The sequence below is a fragment of the Aethalodelphis obliquidens genome, unplaced genomic scaffold, assembly GCF_003676395.1.
Source record: "Aethalodelphis obliquidens isolate GAN/ISIS:26980383/991018 unplaced genomic scaffold, ASM367639v1 scaffold62, whole genome shotgun sequence".
Taxonomy (NCBI): Eukaryota; Metazoa; Chordata; class Mammalia; order Artiodactyla; family Delphinidae; genus Aethalodelphis; species Aethalodelphis obliquidens.
This window is the reverse complement of record NW_020838006.1, coordinates 5,579,770-5,602,412: the sequence shown is the minus strand read 5'-3', so window position 1 is coordinate 5,602,412 and position 22,643 is coordinate 5,579,770. Positions and strand designations below refer to the sequence as shown.

Below are 22,643 nucleotides of genomic sequence, written 5' to 3'. Positions count from 1 at the left end.
CTGCGCACAGGCTTTTTCTAGTTGCGGCAAGCGGGGGCTACTCTTTATTGAGGTGCATGGGCTTCTCATTGCAATGGCTTTTCTTGTTGTGGACCACGGGCTGTAGGTGCACAGGCTTCCGTAGTTGCAGCACATGGGCTCAGTAGTTACAGCACACAGGCCTTAGAGCATGCAGCCTTCATTAGTTGCGGCGCACAGGCTCTAGGGCACATGGGCTCAGTAGTTGTGGTTCATGGGCTTAGGTGGTATGTGGGATCTTCCCGGACCAGGGATCAAACCCGTGTCCCTTGCATTGCCAGGCTAATTCTTAACCTCTGTGCCACCAGGGAAGTCCCATGAGTGAGACTTCTGATCTTAAACCGTTGATTTATTCCAGATCAGCTTATTGCTGCTATTAGATCAGAAATACCTGTTCATATGGAGGCCAAATTCTACTTGGAGCACCCTGTTAATTAACCAATATTAGCTACCTTGCAAACAAGTTTTAGGTCTAGGAAATAAAGTAGCATGTCTATTGGATTAAAAATACTGTTAAATGATTGACACTTCAAAAAAGAAAATATATTTTTTGGTAAGTTCGTTTTACACTGTGGTAGATTTCCTTGAGGTTAGCTTTGGTTCTTGTTACAGATTAAAGTTCTGTATTAGGACCTTAGAAATAAATGCTTTGAACTTAACCAAGGTGGTTCTGTCACACCTTGGGCTCCATTTTGCTCTAGAGTCCATCTTACACTCTATATTCAAAGGTAGGTGGGGACATGAACTCATAGCACTTACATTTTTCAATTCTGTCAGTGCTTTTGCTTTTCTAAGCCAAGAAAGGAGTAAACAAATCCAAACATGACAGGTAAATTCAGAAGATAAAGCTAAAAATAGGACTAGTAACTTTTAGAGTATTGCAGTTTGTGTTAACTTTATACTTCGTTGGTAGTGGGACCTTTTTAACATTTCATTTGGAACCTAGACTAACATTTCAGGAAGTTGTTTTATTAGGAGAATTATGGAGGGGGGATCAAATAGAAGGAGAAATTGAACCAATAAAAGTCTGGTAGTATATCAATGGATATTGCCATTGAGTAAAACTTGGTAGGGAGGGATTTCTAAATAGTGGGAGACATGGGATAAAACTGAAGAAGGAAGAAAGCTAGGACATATATAGTTTCCAACAGGGAAATCATTTGAAGCATAATAAGTGTTACAGAGCCTTTTTTAAAAACCTGCTTTTGACTTCAGAAGAATAAAAATCTATAGTGCTTTAATACAGGAGCAGCCAAGCCTGAGATCTGTTCGTGGAAACAGATTGAACTTTATATTGAGCACAGAAATATCCTAAGGTTGAGGAGGAAAAATAATACAAAAGAAGATAATACAGAAGAAGATAAAATAATACAAAAGAAGATAAGGCACATTGAGATTTCTTCCTTTGATCTTTTTCAATCCTTAGAATTTTGAGTTTTTGAGGACCACAAGGGAATCCTGGCGAGAGAAGTTCTCCCTCCCTCCTTGTGCATTTGGTCCACCTCCCATCTCACAGACTGCTTTTCTTTGGGTTATTCTCAGATTTATAAATCAACTTGGTAAAATGTATGCAATTGCACTCCTTGATTTTCTCTCTGAGATCTGCTTCTTGTGGTCTTCCCCATGTCAGAAAGTTCCTTAGCCAGAAATCTGGAGTAACCCTCAGCTGCTCTTTCTCTCACACTTTAATTAATATACCAGAAAATACATAGGCTCTACCTTCAGAATCTCTCCAGAGTGACAACTGCTTCTTAAACCATCTCCACCTCTACTGTCCATAGATGAGAGTGACTGTTTCCCTTTAGCCACGACATCTCAAACTGAGAGATTCATGCTAATCTGATAGGTGAAAAGCCATTTCAGTATGGCTTTAACTTGCATGTCTCTGATGGAGTTCAAATGTCTGAATGTCTTTTTTTTTTTTCTTGGCCGTGTGTCGCTTCTTGCGGGATCTTATTAGCTCCCTGACCAGGGATATAACCCGGCATCCTGGCAGTGGAAGCATGGCGTCCTAACTGCTGGATCACCAGGGAATTCCCAGACGTCGAATGTCTTTTTCTTTCTTTTTTTTTAAAATAAATTTATTTATTTATTTATTTTTGGCTGCGTTGGGTCTTTGTTGCTGCGCGCAGGCCTTCTCTAGTTGTGGCGAGTTGCAGTTGTTATGGAGCTTGGGTTCTAGGTGTGCGGGCTCAGTAGTTGTGGCGCATGGGGTTAGTTGCTCCACGGCATGTGGGATCTTCCCAAACCAGGGCTCGAACCCGTGTCCCTTCCTTGGCAGGTGGATTCTTTAACCACTGTGCCACCAGGGAAGCCCTTGAATGTCTTTTAGTATGTTTAAGAACTGTTGGCTTTCCTTCTTTTGTGTGAAGTACATGTTCATGTCATTTGCTCATTTTCTGCTAGGGTTGTTGGGCATTTGTTAGCAATTTTGTAAGAGTTCTTTTCCTTTGGTACTAGGGAGATTAGCCCTCTGTGACTAATGTGAGGCGCAAATATTCCCCCTCTTGATAATCAGAATCCCTGAGTCAAAAGATGCAGTGTTTAACTTGTTAACAGGTGCAAGCAGACTATCTTTCAGAAACAGTTTATCAGTTTACATTTCCCCACATTTTATGTGCTTATTTCTCCCCCATCTTTACCCACTTGATTTTTTAAATTAATTAAACAGTTTTTTGTTGATCTGATAATCACAAACATTTTGTTAGTTTTTGTGTCCTAAATTCTTGAGGTTGAGTGTAATTTCAGATATGTAATGCTGTATTTATCAATGATATCTATTCATTTGCTTTTAAAAAATCTTTTATTTTTTAACTTTTTAAATTGAAGTATAGTTGATTTACAGTGTGTTAAATACTGCTATACAGTAAAGTGATACAGTTATACAGTTATACAAGACACACGCATATATATATATATATATATATATATATATATATATATACATTCTTTTTCATATTCTTTTCCGTCATGGTTTATCACAGGATATTGAACGTAGTTCCCTGTGCTATATAGTAGGACCTTGTTGTTTATCCATTCTATATATACTAGTTTATATCTGCTAATCCCAAACTCCCAATCCCTCCTTCTCCCACTCCCGTCCCCCTTGGCAACCACTAGTCTGTTCTCTATGTCCGTGATTCTGTTTCTGTTTCATAGATAGGTTCATTTGTGTCATTTTTTAAAGTCTTTATTGGGGCTTCCCTGGTGGTCCAGTGGCTAAGACTCCATGGTCCCAATGCAAGGGGCCTGGGTTCGATCACTGGTCAGGGAACTAGATCCCACATGCTACAGCTAGGAGTTTGCATGCTCCAACTAAAAGAGCCCACATGCCACTACAAAGACCCAGCAGAGGTCTTATTTAAAAAAAAAAAGTCTTTATTAAATTTATTACAATATTGCTTCTGTTTTACGTTTTGGTTTTTTGGCCGTGAGGCATGTGGGATCCTAGCTCCCTGACCAGGGATTGAACCCACAGCCCCTGCATTGGAAGGCAAAGTCTTAACCACTGGACCACCAGGGAAGTCCCCTGTGTCATATTTTAGATTCCACATGTAAGTGATATCAGATGGTATTTGTTTTTCTCTTTCTGACTTACTTCACTTAGTATGATAATCTCTAGTTGCATCCGTGTTGCTGCAAGTGGCATTATTTTGTTCTTTTTTATGGCTGAGTAGTATTGTATTTTATCTATTTACCACATCTTCTTTATCAATCTGTCTGTTAGTGGACATTTAGGTTGTTTCCACGTCTTGGCTATTATGAATAGTGTTGCTGTGAATATAGGGGTGCCTTTATCTTTTTGAATTATGGTTTTGTCTGGATATATGCCCTGGAGTGGGATTGCTGGATCATATGGTAATTCTATTTTAATTTTCTGATTAATGTCCATACTGTTTACCATAGTGGCTGTACCAGCTTACATTCCCACCAACAGTGTAGGAGGGTTCCCTTTTCTCCACACCCTCTGCAGCATTTGTTATTTGTAGACTTTCTAATGATGGCCATTCTGACCTTTGTGAGGTGGTACCTTATTGTAGTTTTGATTTGCATGTCTCTAATAATTAACTATGTTGAGCATCTTTTCATGTTCCTACTGGCCATCTGTATTTCTTCTTTGGAGGAATATCTCTATAGGTCTGCTGATTTTTCGATTGGGTTGTTTGTAAATTTGGTGTTCAGTTTTATGAGCTATTTGTACATTCTGGAAATTAAGACCCTGTCTGTTGCATTGTTGGCAGATATTTTCTCCCATTCTGTAGGTGGTCTTTTCGTTTTGTTTATGGTTTCCTTTGCTGTGCAAAACGTTGTAAGTTTGATTCGGTCTCATTTATTTTTATTTTTATCTCTGTTGCCTTGGAAGACTGACCTAAGAAATATTGGTATGATTTACGTCAGAGAATATTTTGCCTATGTTCTCTTCTAGGAGTTTTATAGTGTCATGTCTTTTAAGTCTTTAAGCCATTTGAGTTTATTTTTGCGAACGGTGAGAGGGTGTGTTCTAACTTCATTGATTTACATATGGCTGTCCAATTTCCCAACACCACTTGCTGAAGAGCCTGTCTTTTTTCCATTTTATATTCTTGCCTCCTTTGTCGAAGGTTAATTGACCGTAGGTGTGTGGGTTTATTTCTGGGCTCACTGTTCTGTTCTGTTTGTCTGTATGTCTGCTTTTGTGGCAATACAACACTGTTTGATTACTGTAGCTGTGTAGTAGTGTCTGAAGTCTGGGATGGTTATGCCTCCTGTTTGCTCTTTTTCATCAGGATTGCTTTGGCAATTCTGGATGTTTTATGGTTCCATATCAATTTAGGATTACTTGTTCTAGTTCTGTGAAAAATGTCATGGGTAATTTGATGGGGACTGCATTAAATCTGTAGATTGCTTTGGGTAATATGGCCATTTTAACAATATTCTTCAAATCCAAGAGCATGAGATATCTTTCCATTTCTTTGAATCATCTTCAGTTTCCTTTATTAATGTTTTATAGTTCTCAGCGTATAAGTCTTTCACCTATTTGGTCAGGTTTATTCATAGGTATTTTATTTTGGGGGTTGCAATTTTAAAAGGTATTTTTTTTTAATGTTCTCTTTCTGACATTTCATTGTTGGTGTAAAGAAATGCAACTGATTTCTGAATGATAATCTTGTATCCTGGTACTTTCCTGAATTCGTTTATTAGATTTAGTAGTTTTTGTGTGGAGTCCTTAGGGTTTTCTATATATAGTATCATGTCATCTGCATATAGTGACAGTTTTACCTCTTCCCTTCCAATTTGGATACCTTATGTTTTGTTTTCTTGTCTGATTGCTGTGGCTAGGACTTCCAATACTATGTTGAATAGGAGTGGTGAGAATGAGCATCCTTGTCTTGTTCCAGATTTTAGCAGGAAGGCTTTCAGCTTTTCACCATTGAGTATTATATTGGCTGTGGGTTTGTCATAAATGGCTTTTATTATGTTGGGATATGTTTCCTCTATATCCACTTTGGTAAGAGTTTTTTTTTTATCATGAATGGATGTTGAATTTTGTCAAATGCTTTTTCTGTGTCTTTTGAGATGATCATGTGGCTTTTGTCTTTTGTTGATGTGGTGTATCACGTTGATTGATTTGCATATGTTGAACCATCCTTGTAACTCTGGAATGAATCCAACTTGATCATGGTATATAATCCTTTTTATGTGTTGTTGGATTTGGTTTGCTAATGTTTTGTTGAGAATTTTTGCATCTATATTCATCAAAGATACTGGCCTGTAATTTTCTTTTTTCGTGGTATCTTTGGTTTTGGTATCAGGATGATGGTGGCTTCATAGAATGCACTTGGGAGTGTTCCCCCCTTTCAGTTTTTTTGGAAGAGTTTGAGAAGGATAGGTATGAGTTCTTCTTTATATGTTTGGTAGAAGCCATCTGGTCCTGGACTTTTGTTCATAGGGAGTTTTTTTTATTACAGATTCTATTTCACTTCTAGTGATCTGTCTGTTCAAATTATCTATTTTTTCTTGATTCAGTTTTTGTGGGCTGTATGTTTCTAGAAACTTTTCCATTTCTTCTAGGTTGTCGAATTTTTGGCATGTAATTATTCATAGTATTCCCTTATGGTTTGTTGTATTTCTGCAGTATCAGTTGTTAAGCCTTCTTTTTCATTTGTTACTTTATCTGGGTTCTCTCTCTTTTCTTCTTGTTGAGCTTGGCCAGCAGTTTGTCAGTCTTGTTTATCCTTTGAAAGAACTGGCTCTTGGTTTTATTGAATTTTTTTTCTATTGTTTTTTATTTTTTTCTTAATTTATTTCCTCTCTGATAGTTATTATTTCCTTCATTCTGCGACTTTAGGTTTTGTTTGTTCTTCTTTTTCTAATTCTTTTAAGTGATAGGTTGTTTGAGATTTTTCTGTTTCTTGAGGAAGGCCTGTATTGCTGTGAACTTCCCTTTAAGAACTGCTTTTGCTGCATCCCATAGATTTTGTATGGTTGTGTTTTCATTGTCATTTGTCTCAGGGTATTTTCTAATTTCCTCTTTGATTTGATCATTGACCTATTGTTTTTTTAGTACCATGTTGTTTTGTCTCCATGTAATCGTGTTTTATTTTTCTCATATCTTTTTCTGTGGTTTACTTCTAGTTTCCTGCCATTGTTGTCAGAAAAGATGCTTAAGATAATTCCTGTACTCTTATTAAATTTGTTGAGGCTTGTTTTGTGCCCTAGTATGTGGTCAGTCCTAGAGAATGTTCCATGTGCACTTGAAAAGAATGTGTATTCTGGATTTTTCAGATGTAATGTCCTGAAAATATCAATTAAGTCTAACTTGTGTCATTTAGGATCTCTGTTGCCTTATTGATTTTCTGTCTAGAAGATATGTTCATTGATGTCAGTGGGATGTTAAATTGTTGTATTGTCAGTTTCTCCCTTTATGTCTGGTTAGTCTTTGTTTTATGTATTTGGGTGTTTCTTTATTAAGTGCATATATGTAAAATCCTCGTCTTGTATTGATTCTTTTATCATTATATAGTGTCCTTTATCTTTCTTTATGGCCTTTATTTTAAAGTCTATTTTTTCTGCTATGGGTATTGTGACCCCCACTCTCTTATCATTTCCGTTTGCATGAAGTATCTTTTTCCATCCCCTTACTTTAAATCTGTGTGTGTCCTTTGCCCTAAAGTGGGTCTCTTGTAGGCAGCACATTGTAGCCTCTTATTTTTTAATCCAGTATGCCACTCTTTGTCTTTTGATTGAAACATTTAGTCCATTGACATTTAAGGTAATTATTGATAGCTATGTATTGGGTTGGCTCAAAAGTTCATTTGCTTTTTTTCTGTAAGCTGGCTTTAGTATTGCTTAGTTATCCTTAACTTCATTTGCAACAATTTTGTTAGACTCTATTGTGACAGCTATCATATCAGTGTGCATTAAAAAAACCATCAAAATTGGTGAATTTTTGTGTAGCTATTTTAATATTGAAGATGGAAGAAAAAAGCAACGTTTCCAGCATATTATGGTTTATCATTTCAAGAAAGGTAAAAACGCAACTGAAACGCAAAAAAAATTTGTGAAGTGTATGGAGAAGGTGCTGTGACTTATTGAACATATCAAAAGTGGTTTGCGAGGTTTCGTGCTGGAGATTTCTTGCTGGACGTTGCTCCACGGTCAGGTAGAGAGATTGAGGTTGATAGCGATCAAACTGAGGTATTCATTGAGAACAATCAGTGTTATACCACGCAGCAGATAGTCGACATAAGCAAAATATCCAAATCGAGCATTGACAATCATTTGCACCAGTTTGGTTATGTTCATCGCTTTGATGTTTGGGTTCCACGTAAGTTAAGCAAAAAAAAAAACTTCTTGACTGATTTCCGTATGCAATTCTCTACTTAAACGTAACACAACTGTTCTGTTTTTAAAACAAAATGTGACAGGCGATGAAAAATGGATGCTGTACAATAATGTGGAATGGAAGAGATCGTGGGGTAAGCGAAATGAACCACCACCACCAACCCCACCAAAGGCGGGTCTTCATCCAAATAGGTGATATTATGTATATGGTGGGATTGAAGGGAGTCCTCTATTATGAGCTCCTTCCAGAAAACCAAACGATTAATTCTAACAAGTACTGCTCCCAGTTAGACCAACTGAAAGCAGCACTTGACAAAAAGAGTCCAGAATTAGTCAACAGAAAACACATAATCTTCCATCAGGATAACACAGGACAGCATGTTTCTTTGATGACCAGACAAGAACTGTTACAGCTTGGCTGGGAAGTTCTGATTCATCTGCCCTATTCACCAGACATTGCACCTTCAGATTTACATTTATTTTGGTCTTTACAAAATTCTCTTCATGGAAAAAATTTCAATTCCCTGGAAGACTATAAAAGGCATCTGGAACAGTTCTTTACTCAAAAAGATAAAAAGTTTTGCAAAGATGGAATTATGAAGTTTCCTGAAAAATGGCAGAAGGTAGTGGAAGAAAATGGTGAATACATTGTTCAATAAAGTTCTGGGTAAAAATGAAAAACGTATCTTATTTTTACTTAAAAACCAAAGGAACTTTTTGGCCAACCCAATGTTTATTGCCATTTTAAACCTTATTTTCCCATTGATTTTTATTTCTTCTCTGTCCCTTTTTCTTTGTTCTTGTGTGTGTGTGTGCATGTGTGTGTTCTGATTATTTTCTTTTGTATTGATATTATACTTATGTTCTCTTATTTTTGTGAATCTGTTCTATGTTTTTGATTTGTGATAACCCTGTTTTTCAAGTACGTTAACCCCTTCCTATATCTACTTGCCTTTGATAGTCATATAGGCTCAAGCACATTTTAGGGAGAACAGATTCTACATTTTCTTCCCTGCCCCGCATTTTACAATTTTTTAAATTAATTAATTATTTATTTTTGGCTGCGTTGGATCTTTGCTGCTGCAGGCAGTCCCTCTCCAGTTGCCGCAAGCAGGGGTCACTCCCTGCCGCGGTGCACGGGCTTCCCATTGCAGTGGCCTCTCCCATTGTGGAGCATGGGCTCCAGGTGCACAGGCCACAGCAGTTATGGCACGTGGGCTTAGCAGCTGTGGCTCACAGGCTCCAGAGTGTAGGCTCAGCAGCTGTGGCGCACAGGCCCAGCTGCTCCGCAGCATGTGCGATTCTCCCGGACCAGGGCTTGAACCTGTGCCCCCTGCATTGGCAGGCAGATTCTTAACCACTGCACCACAAGGGAAGCCCCCATTTTACAATTTTGATGTCCTCTTTTACATCTTCATGTTTATCCTTTTGCTGTTCATTGTGGTTATCATCACTTTCACAGAAATTTTTTAATCTTTTTAAATCTGTACTAGCTCATTTAAATGATTTATTTTCCAGTTGTGATTTTTTCTTTCCTATAGATTCTTCATTTCTGTTTAGGGAAGACCTTTCAATATTTCCTTTAGGATGGGTTTAGTATTGCTGTATTCTTTTAGTTTTTGCTTGTCCGAGAAATTCTTTATCTCTTCTTCTATTCTAAATGATAATCTTGCTGGGTAGAGTATCCTAGGTTACACATTTTTCCCTCTCAGAACTGAATATATTGGGTTGGCCAGAAAGTTCGTATGGGTTTTGCCATAAGACGGTACGGGGAAACCTGAACGAATTTTTTGACCAACCCAATATCTTGCCACTCCCTTCTGGCCTGCAACGTTTCTGTATAGAAACCAGCTGATAGTCTTATGGGGGTTCCCTTGTAATGAACTCTTGCTGCCTTTAAAATCCTCTCTCTTTAAGTTTTGCTGTTTTTGTTATAATATGTCTTGGTGTAGGTCTGTTTTGGATTTATCTTGTTTGGGACCCTCTGTGCTTCCTGTACCTGGATATCTGTTTCCTTCTTTAGGTTTGGAAACTTTTCAGCCATAATTTCTTCAGATATTTTTTCAGTCCTCTTTTCTCTTTCTTCCTCTTCTGGAATTCCTAGTATGCATAGGTTGGCATGCTTTATATTATTCCATAGGTCTCTTATGTTGCTTTCATTTTTTTTTTTCATTTGGCTTTCTGTCTTGATTGGGTGGTTTCCATTATTTTATCTTCCAGTTGACTTGTTCTTCTACATTATTCTTTCTGCTATTCATTGTCTTTATCTCAGCTTTCACGTCTGCAAATGAGTTTTCTAATTTTTCTTGGTTCATCTTTATAGTTTCTAGCTGTTTTTTTTTTTTTTTTTTAACAGTAATCTGCATTTCTGTCAATAGCCTTTCTTAATTCCTTCAGTATTTCCATTGCCTCTGTTTTGAAATCGGTGTCTTAGACTGAAGAGGTCTGCTTCATTGTTTGTTCTTTCAGGGTAATTCTGTTGGTCTTTTAACTGGGAGTGGTTCCTCTGCTGATTCATTTTACTTGTGTTTATCTTACTCTGTGAGTTTAGGAGAAAGTTACCTACTTTGGTCTTAGAGGGCTGTTTATGTGGGGGTGTCCCTGTGTAGCTTGTACGTGTTTAATATATTTGGTACGAGGCTGTTTTTAGTATGGATGCCTGTTGCCTCTTTACTCAGTGTGTGCTGGTCATTACCCCCGAGAGGTGCGGGGTGTGTAGATGCCATGGCTGGTGTCTGGTCTGGCAGCGGCTCAGGCACACCCTCGGAGCACGCAGTGGGGGCAGCAGCAGCTCGTGACCACTCCTGGGGTCTGGGAGGGTGGCAGTAGGGGCTCATGACCACTCCTGGATATTCATTTCCGTTTTTAAAGAAGTTATTGTTTATTCTTTTTCCAGGTTCAGATCCATTGTTAAGTATGCTGCAGATTTAACTTTTTAAAAAATCTCTCTTACCATAAGGGTGTTTTTAGTTTAATCTCTCTCAGTGTGTTGAATGAATTTGACTGTTCCTTAGTGGTGTATACAGCAGTTGTTTTCCTTCACCAACCTTGGAGTGATTTAGTCTTATTTTGGTAACTTATGTTTTGACCCTATGATCTTGTACTCTTTGTATATTTTTGTAAGCCCAGTGGAGTGTGGGCAAGGTATTGGTAGTTTTATTATAAAGAGCCTCAACTTCATGTTACTAGAAGCACTCTTTAATTACTGCTAATTTTCTGCATATCAAATTATGCTGTCATTTTTATTATTTAATGGCAGGTAATCCAAACATCTTTTTTGTGGATTTGGAGCATATTACTAACTCTTGGCAGCAGCAGCTTATTTTCCTAATTAAATAGATTGGTGTGTGAGTTTCTATTCGTGTTTTTTTTATGGACCCTAATTGAGCAGTGACAAGATGTGAGTTGGGTTCATTGGACACAAGGGAGAAAGCTCCAGGATTATAATTTGACCTTAGTTTACACAAAAACCTGTCCACAAATGTTCCTAGTATCATTATTCATAATAGCCAAAAAGTGGAAATAACCCAGATGTCTGTCAGCTGTTGAATGAATAAACGAAGTGTGTTGTATGCATTCAGTTGAATAATTTGGCCATAAATAGGAAAGACTGACACATGCTACAACCTGGATGAACCTTGGCAACATTATAAGTGAAAAAGCCAGTCACAAAAGGCCACCTGTTTTGTGATTCCATTTATATCTACTGTCTAAAGCAACCAAATCCCAAGAGAAAGAAAGTAGATTGATGAGTGGTTGTGAGGGGCTGGGGGTGGGTGGATGAGAAGGGACTGCTCACGGGTATGAGTTTTCTTTTTGATGATGAAGGTGCTCTAAAATTAATAGCAGTTTGGGCTGCACAGCTCTGCATTTACTAAAAACTAGTTAATTGTACACTTTAAAAGGGTGAATTTTATGGCATGTAAGTTATACCTCAATAAAGCTGTTATGAAAAATTGGTCTCAGATAATGAGTGTGAGAGGATAATAGGAAAGTAAACTGACTGAGGAACTCTTCAGTCTTCTTTGAGAGTGGAAGGAGGAAAATATGATTTGCAGGGAAGAGAAAGATTAACCTGAGTTTGCTTCTTTAGAATTTAATATTGGGCAGTCGTATGTTTGAGTTGAATTTTTGTTACACAGAGTGATGTTCTTTATATGGATTGTTTTTGATACACAATTTTTAAAAATAGGTCAGTCTTACGAAATTCGCATGCTGGATAATCGGAAAATGGGAGATGTGCCTGAGATCACTGGAAAACTGGTAAAGGTAAGGACCATCTGTTTAAATTCCTAAAAGATACTGCAGTGACTCAAAAAAAGTAGCAGTTTTACTGCAAGAGTTTTGTTTTTTGTTGCAGGAGTTATTAAAAATTATTTAATTTCACTTTAAGAAAGTAATGGCTATATTAAAACTCTTTTGAGCTATATTTTGTTTACTCCTCTGTAAAACAGGAATTATAGTAATTACTGAGTGAAGTAAATGTGAAGGCCCTCTGGAAACAAAGCGCCAGAGAAAAGTTAGTTGCAGCTAAAGGAGGGAGAAAAACCCACTACCACAACAAAAACTTTGTTTCTCTTTAAAAGTAGAAGATAGTGTGGAAACTTTGTTTCTCTTTAAAAGTAGAAGATAGTGTGGAAACTTTCTCTTTCAAAGTAAAAGATAGTGTGGGGGGAAAATATAAGTGTTACTTTGAAACTTTTATTTCACCTCTTAAAATTTCTCTAAGTAAAATTTGATCTCTTCACGCTACTGGTGTATCTGAATGAAGAGTCTGTTATTCCAGGCCTAGGAGGCGCAGCCAACCCATTCCTTTTAGGATGGATGTGCCTTCAGACCTATCCCCGGCCCCTGCAGTGTCATGCAAGGTGGGTCCTTCTAGCCTCTACCTGTCACGCACCACACAGTATCATAAACTCCAGAGCATTACAGGGCAAGGGTTACGGAAGAAGCTGAATTGGGAAAAGGGAAAACTTCATTGTGGCTAACTGTTAGCAAGGGAGAAGCAGGATGAGTTCTCTCGGTCCTTCCATCTTCCTACAGAGAGGCCTGTTGGGGCCCGAGTGCTGCTGGGCCCTCATTGTGGAGAGGCATTCCATTGGAAAGACCCATCCCTTTTCAGACTGGCGAGCATGGGGAAGGCAGCCTGTGGGGGGAGTGGACAGCAGTACTAATGCTAACAAATTAGGCTTGTCCAGAAAGCAGCTGCTCAGCACTGGAGGCCTGAGAGTCTTTGGAGTACTCTTCCCACTCCTGGGGGCAGGAAGCTCCCAATCCTGTGAGAGGTTCTAGTCCCCAGTGGATCATTGTCTTGCCAACCTGGAGTAAGCTCCCAGGTTTCTTCTGACTCCTGAGGCTCCCAACATTCTCAGAACAGAAGGAGAGAAGTTATTTACCCATTCTCACGTGTGCCATCTGAACATGGAGTCTGTCATGTCTGTGTTCCATCAATGGGTTTGATCATTTCCCTAAAGGGTGGGTCAGATGGCCTTATTTTTTTTATTCCCTCCTATTGGCTTTCTCACCTGTATTGAACACTAATTAGATTCACCCTTTTAAAAAGGCATCAGCACTGTTCCCAGTGAGCAAGCCCTATTGAATTGGTTATGCTCTGCTGGACTCTAGTGACAAACAGCTATGGTTTGGTCAAGGAGCAACAGCTCTCATTTTTCAGAGTCTAGAAGGCTTAGCAGTGTTGAAGATTCTCTCAGCATGTCTTGCTCCCAGCTCGTCATTCATTGTCAGACAAGTATTGGGCACCCCGGCAAATCTTTGCCAAATTGTACCACACCTGGTTAAAATTCAGCCTAGTTATATATTGTTTAAGGGAAAATGTGGGTGAACTCTTGTCATTGTGAAAGTCACAGGGTTACTTTTTAAGAAGTCTTAGTTTCATCTTCCACTTGATAAGCCACATGTCTGATTTTTGGTGGATGTGGCAGAATACATCCAGTTACATCCTGAGAGCTTGCCTGGGATTCAGAGTTACAGTCTGCTACTGCCAGAGACTACAGGATAACTTTCTTAAAGACCACATGCTTCTTCATCTAGAGGATCCCTAAAATACTCTGCAGCCATCTAGAGTTTAATTTCCTGGCCCCATGATCTTTGACTCTGCTATTGAGGGGGGCGGTCTTCGGGATCAAATGCCGCTGATCAGAGGTGCTTTGGAACTTCTTGACCTGCTTAAAATATTCAGTGAAGTGCTTTCTCTGATTGTTCTCTTTCTGTCTTATTGTTAGGGCCCCTTTATCTGTGGCTGATTCTCTAGGTGTATTGTCTCCTTTTAGTCAGAACTTCCAGATAACAGCTTTTCCCCTTCCAGTTTTATTTAAGAGGTTTTCTTTTATATCTTGCCATTTCTTAACTATGGTCCTCCATATTCCTTATTTTACTGTCTTATGTCTTAGTCTGACCTAGAATGGGGTTTAGTAAAGCACTTAAAACTAATACCTGTATTCTCATACTATTTTCATCTGAATTCGTGGATTTGATCTGGTTCTTACTAAATATGGAAGAATCAAAATCATGACATTTTCTGTGCTGCACTTCTGAGAGATCAACCTGCTGGTGACTGTGAACCAGGAGCCACCACTGGCTCAAGCACCATCACTCTGTGAGGGCTTTGCTGCCAGCAGGACTTGTGTGAAGTGGGTGCTGGTGGGGAATTGGGTGTGGATCAGAGTGGCAACTGTGCCTTCATAGACGTCCACAGAGGTCCTAATGACTGACTTGGCCTCTTTTTAAACTATTTCAAATTACAGTATTTCTACTTCTAAATGGTTCCCTTCAAAATATTTATCAGCTATGTTTTGGACAGCATTTTGGGGGTGCGGAAGGCAGGGGCACTAAAGATAGTATTGATATGTATCGCTAACAAGTTATTTCCTGCTCAAACCAGCAGAGCGTCTACTGGAAATACGATTATCTTACTGCATCATAGTCTGAGAAACAGTTATTTATAAACATGTCAGAAACACTAATTAGTGCAAATCTGGTATCTGAATCCATTTTGATGACTGTTATCCTGTTCTTGGAATGGAACAGCAGCTGGCAGCCCAAACCTGTGGGAGGTGAGGGTGGGATGGGTGGAGAGCAGAGAATGGCCTAGAGTTTGTGGCGTTGAGTTAAAGCCTTCCCTAGGAATGAACCTGAGTGTTTGGATGAAGTTTACCTGTGTTTTATCTGTTTTGTTTTGTTTTTCCCTTGCTTACCTCAGATAATCTCACTTGCAGGTTAAATAGTTGAGGATGAATTTTGCATATAGGTTCTCTTTTTGGGGTGGTGGGCAGATTTACCCCCCTGCCCTTGACTTTTGTTTTCTGGGGGGCGGGGCTGTGCCTCACAGCACTCGGGGATCTTAGTTCCCCGACCAGGGATCGAACCCCAGGGTCCCCTGCAGTGGAAGCGCAAAACCCTAATCATTTGGGCACCAGGGGATTCCCTGATGTTTTCTTTATAGAAATATAATTCTTACTAATTTTTTATGGACATGGACCTTAATTTTGAATTACAGTATCAAATTTTTTAATAAAAATTTAACCTAAGAGGGCTTCCCTGGTGGCGCAGTGGTTGAGAGTCCGCCTGCCGATTCAGGGTACACGGGTTCATGCCCTGGTCCGGGAAGATCCCACATGCTGCAGAGCGGCTAGGCCTGTGAGCCATGGCCGCTGAGCCTGCGCGTCCGGAGCCTGTGCTCCGCAATGGGAGAGGCCACGACAGTGAGAGGCCTGCGTACCGCAAAAAAAAAAAAAATTTAACCTAAGAATCCATTTTATTTGCTCTTGTTATTTTTGAGTTATAATTCTTTGTACCGGGACTTCCCTGCTGGTCTGGTGGTTGAGATTTCACCTTCGAATGCAGGGGTTGTGGGTCCAATCCCTGGTCGGGGAGCTAAGATCCCACGTGACTCATGGCCAAAAAACCAAAACATAAAACAGAAGCAATATTGTAACAAATTCAATTAAGATTTTAACAATGGTCCACATCAAAAAAAAAAAAGTTAAAAAAAATGATAGTAATAATTCTTTGCACCAAATAATTGTACCCATACCCAGGTATCCAAGAACAAAACAGTGTTTTGAAAACACTTACAAAATGTTTAAAGCAGAATTTGTTTTTGTTTTTTTGTGGTACGCGGGCCTCTCACTGTTGTGGCCTCTCCCGTTGAGGAGCACAGGCTCCAGACGTGCAGGCTCAGTGGCCATGGCTCATGGGCCCAGCCACTCCGCGGCATGTGGGATCTTCCCGGACCAGGACACGAACCCGTGTCCCCTGCATCGGCAGGCGGACTCTCAACCACTGCGCCACCAGGGAAGCCCCAGAATTTGTTTTTGTATGCTTTTCTATTATAGGCTAATGCATAAGAAGTGAAAACACTTGTGCTTTTTAGCTGGAACAATTTTGAAGTGCTCATTTCCCCTACTTATTCCATAGAGCATCATAAGAGTTGTGTTCCATGACAGACGGCTCCAATATACAGAGCATCAGCAACTTGAAGGTTGGAAGTGGAATCGCCCAGGAGACAGACTCCTCGATTTAGGTACAAGTCAGAAGACCACGGAGAGATGAGGCAGTTGTTTAGCTATACCTGTTAATATGCTAGCACCACACCATGGGTGATTGCGTAGAGAGTTTTAGTCACCTGTGTGACTTGAGTTGTTTTATGTATGTATGTATTTTAACATCTTTATTGGAGTATAATTGCTTTACAGTGTTGTGTTAGTTTCTGTTGTATAACAGAGTGAATCAGCTGTATGCATACATATATCCCCATATGCATTCCCTCTTGCATCTCCCTCCCACCCTCCTTATTCCACCCCTCTAGGTGGGCACAAAGCACCGAGCTGATCTCCCTGTGCCATGCAGCTGCTGCCCACTAGCTATCTATTTTACATTTACACGTAGTGTATGTATGTCCATGCCACTCTCTCACTTTGTCCCAGCTTACCCTTCCCCCTCCCTGTGTCCTCAAGTCCTTTCTCTACGTCTGTGTCTTTATTCCTGTCCTGCCCCTGGGTTCATCAGAGCCATTTTTTTTTTAGATTCCATATATATGTGTTAGCCTACAGTATTCGTTTTTCTCTTTCTGACTTAACTTCACTCTGTATGACAGACTCTAGGTCCATCCCTCTCACTACAAATGACTCAATTTCGTTTCTTTTTATGGCTGAGTAATATTCCATTGTATATATGTACCACATCTTCTTTATCCATTCATCTGTTGATAGACACTTAGGTTGCTTCCATGTCCTGGCTATTGTAAATAGAGCTGCAGTGAACATTGTGGCACACGTCTCTTTTTGAATTATGGTTTTCTCAGGATATATGCCCAGTAGTGGGATTGCTGGCTCGTATGGTAGTTCTATTTTTAGTTTTTTAAGGAACCTCCATACTATTTGAGTAGTTTTATAGTTAAAAATGAAGTTGTTTTTGGTGCTTAACGAAACTGAGCCAGGAATTTTATGAGTTTTAAACCATTTATTTCATTTTTGATTGGCATCATCCATCATATTCTTAATAAAATGAAATAGAAATCATGGTGGGAGAAAGTATGATACACATTAGGTGGGTTTTTATGTTGAAATGATTGACCATGGAGAACATTGAAGGGAAAAGTTCAGCAGGGAGGTATAATAATTTCATTAGAACAGAATCATAGTAGATTGTAACCTTTTAATCATTCATAGTTTTGTTTCTGTGTCACTTCTTTTTAAAATACAGATATTCCAATGTCTGTGGGAATAATTGACACAAAGACAAATCCAAGCCAGTTAAATGCAGTTGAATTTCTGTGGGATCCTGCAAAACGCACATCTGCTTTCATTCAGGTTTGGATTCTTACATTATTAGAGTTATACTAGCGTCATTCAGGAGGCTGTGGGTGAGCTTGAATTCTTGATACGTGATATCATTTTCTTTAAATACTTATTTGTAAACTATCTTGTAATGTTTTTTATACACACAACACACTCTGTTAAGTTAGAGTTAATCTACTAAATTCATCATTTATGGACTAACCTATAAAGACAATCTTAATATGTAAAGCATTATTTAAATATCACTTTTACCACTGGTACTAACAATAATCAAAACTTCCATTCTTCTTAAGATGCATTTCTCTTGAACAAAACCTGCTGTTTTAAAGGATATGATTGAAAAAAGTGTAGTTTTAAGATTCTGTCTAGCTTTATTTAAAAATATTTTAATACTGACATTTTCAATCCCCCACAAAAGTGAGAGGATAATAATGAATCCTCTTGTGCCCATCTCCTGGCTTCGACAGTTATTAGTAGTTTCCCCTTTTTGGTTATTGGTGGAATACTGTAAAGCAGCACCCAGGCATTTCATTTCACCCATGAATACTCAGTTTGTGTCTCCTAAGACAGGGGTCCCCAACCCCTGGGCCACAGACTGTTAGTGTCCATGGCCTGTTAGGAACCAGGCTGCACAGCAGGAGGTGAGCGGCAGGCTAGCGAGCGAAGTTTCATCTGTATTTACAGCCACTCCCTGTCACCCACATTACCACCTGAGCTCTGCCTCCTGTAGATCAGTGGCGGCATTAGATTCTCAAAGGATCATGAACCCTACTGTGAACTGTGCATGCAAGGGATGTGAACCGTACTGTGAACTGCGCATGCAAGGGATCTAGGATACATGCTCCTTATGAGAATCTAATGCCTGATGACCTGAGGTGGAGCTGAGGCTGTGATGCTAGCGCTCGGGAGCGGCTGCAAATACAGATTATCATTAGCAGAGAGGTTTGACTGCACAGAGACCATAATAAATCAATTGCTTGCAGACTCATATCAAAACCCTCTCAGTGAGTGGCAAGTGAAAACAAGCTCAGGGCTCCCACTCATTTTGCATTATGCTGAGTTGTATAATTATTTCATTATATATTACAATGTAATAACAATAGAAATAAAGTGCACAGTAAATGTAATGCACTCGAATCATCCCAAAACCATCCCCACCCCACCCCCAGTCTATGGAAAAATTGTCTTCCATGAAACCAGTCCCTGGGGCCAAAAAAGTTGGGGACTGCTGTCCTAAGAGATTAGTTTTTGAAAAACAGATATGGTATTATTATATGTAAAATAAAATCAACAGTAATTCTAATAGTATGTTCAAATTTGTAAATGGTGAAATGAAAACTACTGAGTAGGTAATCTTTATATAGAGAAGGAAAATCAGTTAATTGCTGACTGGCCGAAGTAGGCTATGATTTGTGTGAACTATAGAGAATTTAGTATTTTGCATTTTCGTGGTCTTCCAAGTAGTATCACCCATCAGCTAATAATCAGTAGGGCCATGGTTCCTATTAGTTGAATATTTTCTCATATTGTTCATCTGACAGGGTGACTGGGTATGTGGTGAATGAGAGCAATGGAAGAGCTGGCCTTACCTCTCAGGCTGTGTACAGTCTTGGTGCAGAAATCAGTTTTAACCTTGAGTCCTTAGAAGAGGGGGTGTGTAGCAGTCAGAAATTACCAAGGTCTTGTTAATGACACTGTGCCATGCCCTGGAGCTGTCACCATGGTGTTGTTGCAAGAGTGGGCAGAAGTGGTGGGAAAATGAATACTGCCCTCAGGATCCTCTGTGAACTGTGAAGCGTTGACAGGAGAGTTCAGATGGATGCAGGTGGAGTGAGGAGTGGGCTTGGTGGACTGTGGAAGCTCCCCAGGCGAAGGATCACGAGTTGATGACCGTAGGAACAGCAGTGAGGTGACTAGCTGGCTGGAGTTGGGGTGATGGCAGTAGAGGGCAAACAGCAGCGGCTCTGAGTAACAAGGTGATGGTTGCTGTGGATTGAGCCCCACGCAAGGCTGAGGACCGTGGGTCCAGTCTGGGGTGGGAGTAGGGGACAGACACAGGAAGCTACTGTACTGATGCGCTCATCATTGGAGCAAGTCCTGCCTTCGAGGAGGGCACTGGAATGGGGCAGAGCCCATTCCCACAAAGTTCCGGAGGGCTCAGCTGGATTTGTGAAAGGAAAGTCATACATGTTTAAAACAGTTAGAAATTCACAACAGACACCTGAGTAATAGGTGGGAGTTCCTTTTAAAGGATCTTGAATTCATACCTGTGGCCCAACATCTGAAAGGGAGCAAAGTAGAAGGGTAATCAGTGGACAAGACTTTGAATCCATTTCAGCCTGACTCATTTTCTAGGTACACTGCATCAGCACAGAATTTACTCCCCGGAAGCACGGAGGTGAAAAGGGAGTGCCTTTTAGGATCCAGGTTGACACCTTTAAGCAGAATGAAAATGGAGAATACACAGATCATCTACACTCAGCTAGCTGCCAAATCAAAGTTTTTAAGGTAAGAGATGGAAACTAGGCTTTGAGGAAGTGAGGCCCAGTGTTGCTGGTAAAGGTGTTTGTCTGAAGCCTGATAGATGAAAAAGTCTACTTTGTTTTTAAGCCGAAAGGTGCAGATAGGAAACAAAAAACTGATCGAGAGAAGATGGAGAAGAGAACCGCTCATGAGAAGGAGAAGTACCAGCCGTCCTATGACACCACGGTCCTCACAGAGGTAATGCGGGCACCATTCCGGTTCTGAGGAGAAGCCGGGCTGTGCACTCTGGCACCACCTCTGAGGATGAGTTTGGCTGCAAAGGGTCTGGGAAGATTGGGTGGTAGATTGACATAATGTTCTTGGTGAAATTTGTGGGGAAGATATTCTCTTTAAATTTGGGGATTTTAATAGATTCGTTTCCTGGGTGGGATCGTGGACGAAGATGCTGAAATCCCAATCAGGTCTCAGAAACAGACCTTAAAATCCTTGGAGTTGATAGAAATTATGTTGGGGCCCAGAATGTCCGATGTTTGTCACTGCTGGGGTTTTGCATCTTCCTTACCTTTGAATCCTGCTAGTCATACGTTTGTTTAATTGGACGGCAGAAGCATAAACAGGGTATTAGATCTTTCTTTGTATAATGAAAAGACATTGATCCCAATCTTTGGTGTTTGTCCAGATGAGGCTTGAGCCTATAATTGAAGATGCAGTTGAACATGAGCAGAAAAAGTCCAGCAAGCGGACTTTGCCAGCAGACTACGGTGATTCTCTGGCAAAGCGAGGCAGTGTAAGGGCTTCTGCTTCTCTTTTCATTGTGCAAGAAACCTTGTGCAGTGTTAGATATAGGACCAACTTCCACTGAAAAGTAAAGCCAAATTTGTTTTTTATGTCCTTGTCTTGATTTAATTTGCTTTTGTTTAGACTTCCTGCTTTCTGTTTGTTCCTCACTGAGGAAAATTTCCTAAATCTAACACTTTCAAACAAAGTTGACCATATTGGGTGGTTTTGGAGAGAAAACAAATGACACTCAAAAATGTGTTCCCTCCCTGTCTCCTTCCTTTCCTCCCTCCCTCTCTCTCCTTTGCACATACACTTGCTTTACGAGCACTGAAATTAATTGAAAATACTTTCTTTAGTAAAATAGTTATTTTTGTGTAATTAAAAAAGGTTTTTGCTTTTTCGTGTGTGTAACTGATAAGAAAGTGTCACAGATATTTGGAGAAATTATGGCAGCAAGCTTGACGTTAACATACGCAGTACTTTGTGTCCCATTTCCCTGCATGGAGCGTAAGAATGTGTCTGCTTTTAAAAGCCTGATTGGCAGCACTGGTAGAAAAACAATCCTTGACTGCATTAGTGTTTCCTCTTGGCACCTGCATTGTGACCTTATGCTTCAGGCCAGCATAGGACACCTTGCTACACTCAGCCCTGGTTCCCCACTGTAGTCCAGGGGGGTTTTGGTTGAATATGAACTTTGCCAGCTTATTAAGTAGAGCAGATCTTTATTTTATAACACAGTTCTTCATCAAACAGTTGACAAAGGGTTATCTTGTTATATAAACTTAGATCAGCTATATACCAGCAGTAAATGTAAACAGAGAACATTAAATAATTTTTAAAAATAACTTATCATACATATTAATGGTTACTGTTTCATCATTGCAGTGTTTATACTATCAAGGTGCCAGAAATGGAGTTTTCACTCTTACACATGTATCTGTAATTATCTGTAGACTATGAAAGCCACAGGCATTATCACAGGAACATTATTTCCAAATTAAAGCATTGAGTGAAAATATTTTAAATGCTTCTATATGCATTTAAATAATATATGCAATAAAACTGAAAATGTCCTCTCTGAGGGGCAGGGGAGCACACCATGTTGCATTTTCTTTAAGTGGGCTTTTTTGATTCAAATCAGAAGTTGTATGGAACAACTGTATGCTCCTTCCCCAGAACGCCCGCCCCTCCAGTTTTATCTTTTTATTCTCCTAATTTCCCAGCTGAAGACACAAATGGTTCTTAGTAAACTTTTTTTGGGAGACACTGGTAATTCAAATCACTTTTCCCCTTTTGTTATAAACTAATTAAAAGGAATGGTTCTGATAATTTGTAAATTAAATCTGTTATAGCCTAGAGCTCATCCGAAGATGCAAGTCTAAAGTATGCAAAACGTCAGCAGTTCACTGGCCTGGGATTTCACATCTTCCAAGTGTGCATTGCTTGCTTCCCCAGGGCTGCATTTGGTTTGGTTAAGATACTTCTAGGGGTGGTTAGAGGTCTTCTTGGAAACCTGTTCATTAAAAGCAAGGTACAGATGAATCCCTTAAAAAAGAAAATCCGCAGCATTTTATATATTTCTTCAAGCACCTACAAAAGGCGGCCAGCATTTCTTACAGTTCTCTGATAGTTACAATTGGCTTTCAATTGAAAGGGTATCCAGACTTACCTGTCAAAGCTACATGGCGCTGCGTGAGATGGTCCTGCACTGAATAGAGG

At 39.7% G+C, this 22,643-nt stretch overlaps 1 protein-coding gene across 9 annotated transcripts in view; it reads left to right on the top strand.

The window, feature by feature from the left end:
- UBP1 (upstream binding protein 1) overlaps nt 1-22,643 on the top strand; it is a 69,556-nt gene that overhangs the window by 31,800 nt on the left and 15,113 nt on the right. For 5 of the 9 annotated variants that reach the window (XR_003429028.1, XR_003429026.1, XR_003429027.1 and 2 more), the window contains exons 3-9: nt 7,926-7,976; nt 12,035-12,111; nt 16,279-16,384; nt 17,566-17,672; nt 20,016-20,168; nt 20,271-20,381; nt 20,824-20,931. Coding sequence is in view for 6 of the 9 variants with exons in the window: in XM_027088299.1 (XP_026944100.1) it covers nt 7,926-7,976; nt 12,035-12,111; nt 16,279-16,384; nt 17,566-17,672; nt 20,016-20,168; nt 20,271-20,381; nt 20,824-20,931 (713 nt within the window). In the remaining 3 variants the exon portion in view is untranslated. Of the gene's footprint in view, nt 1-7,925; nt 7,977-12,034; nt 12,112-12,613; nt 12,711-16,278; nt 16,385-17,565; nt 17,673-20,015; nt 20,169-20,270; nt 20,382-20,823; nt 20,932-22,643 lie in introns of those variants that run through there. The other 4 variants (XM_027088300.1, XM_027088301.1, XM_027088305.1 and 1 more) reach the window with 4 other exon arrangements.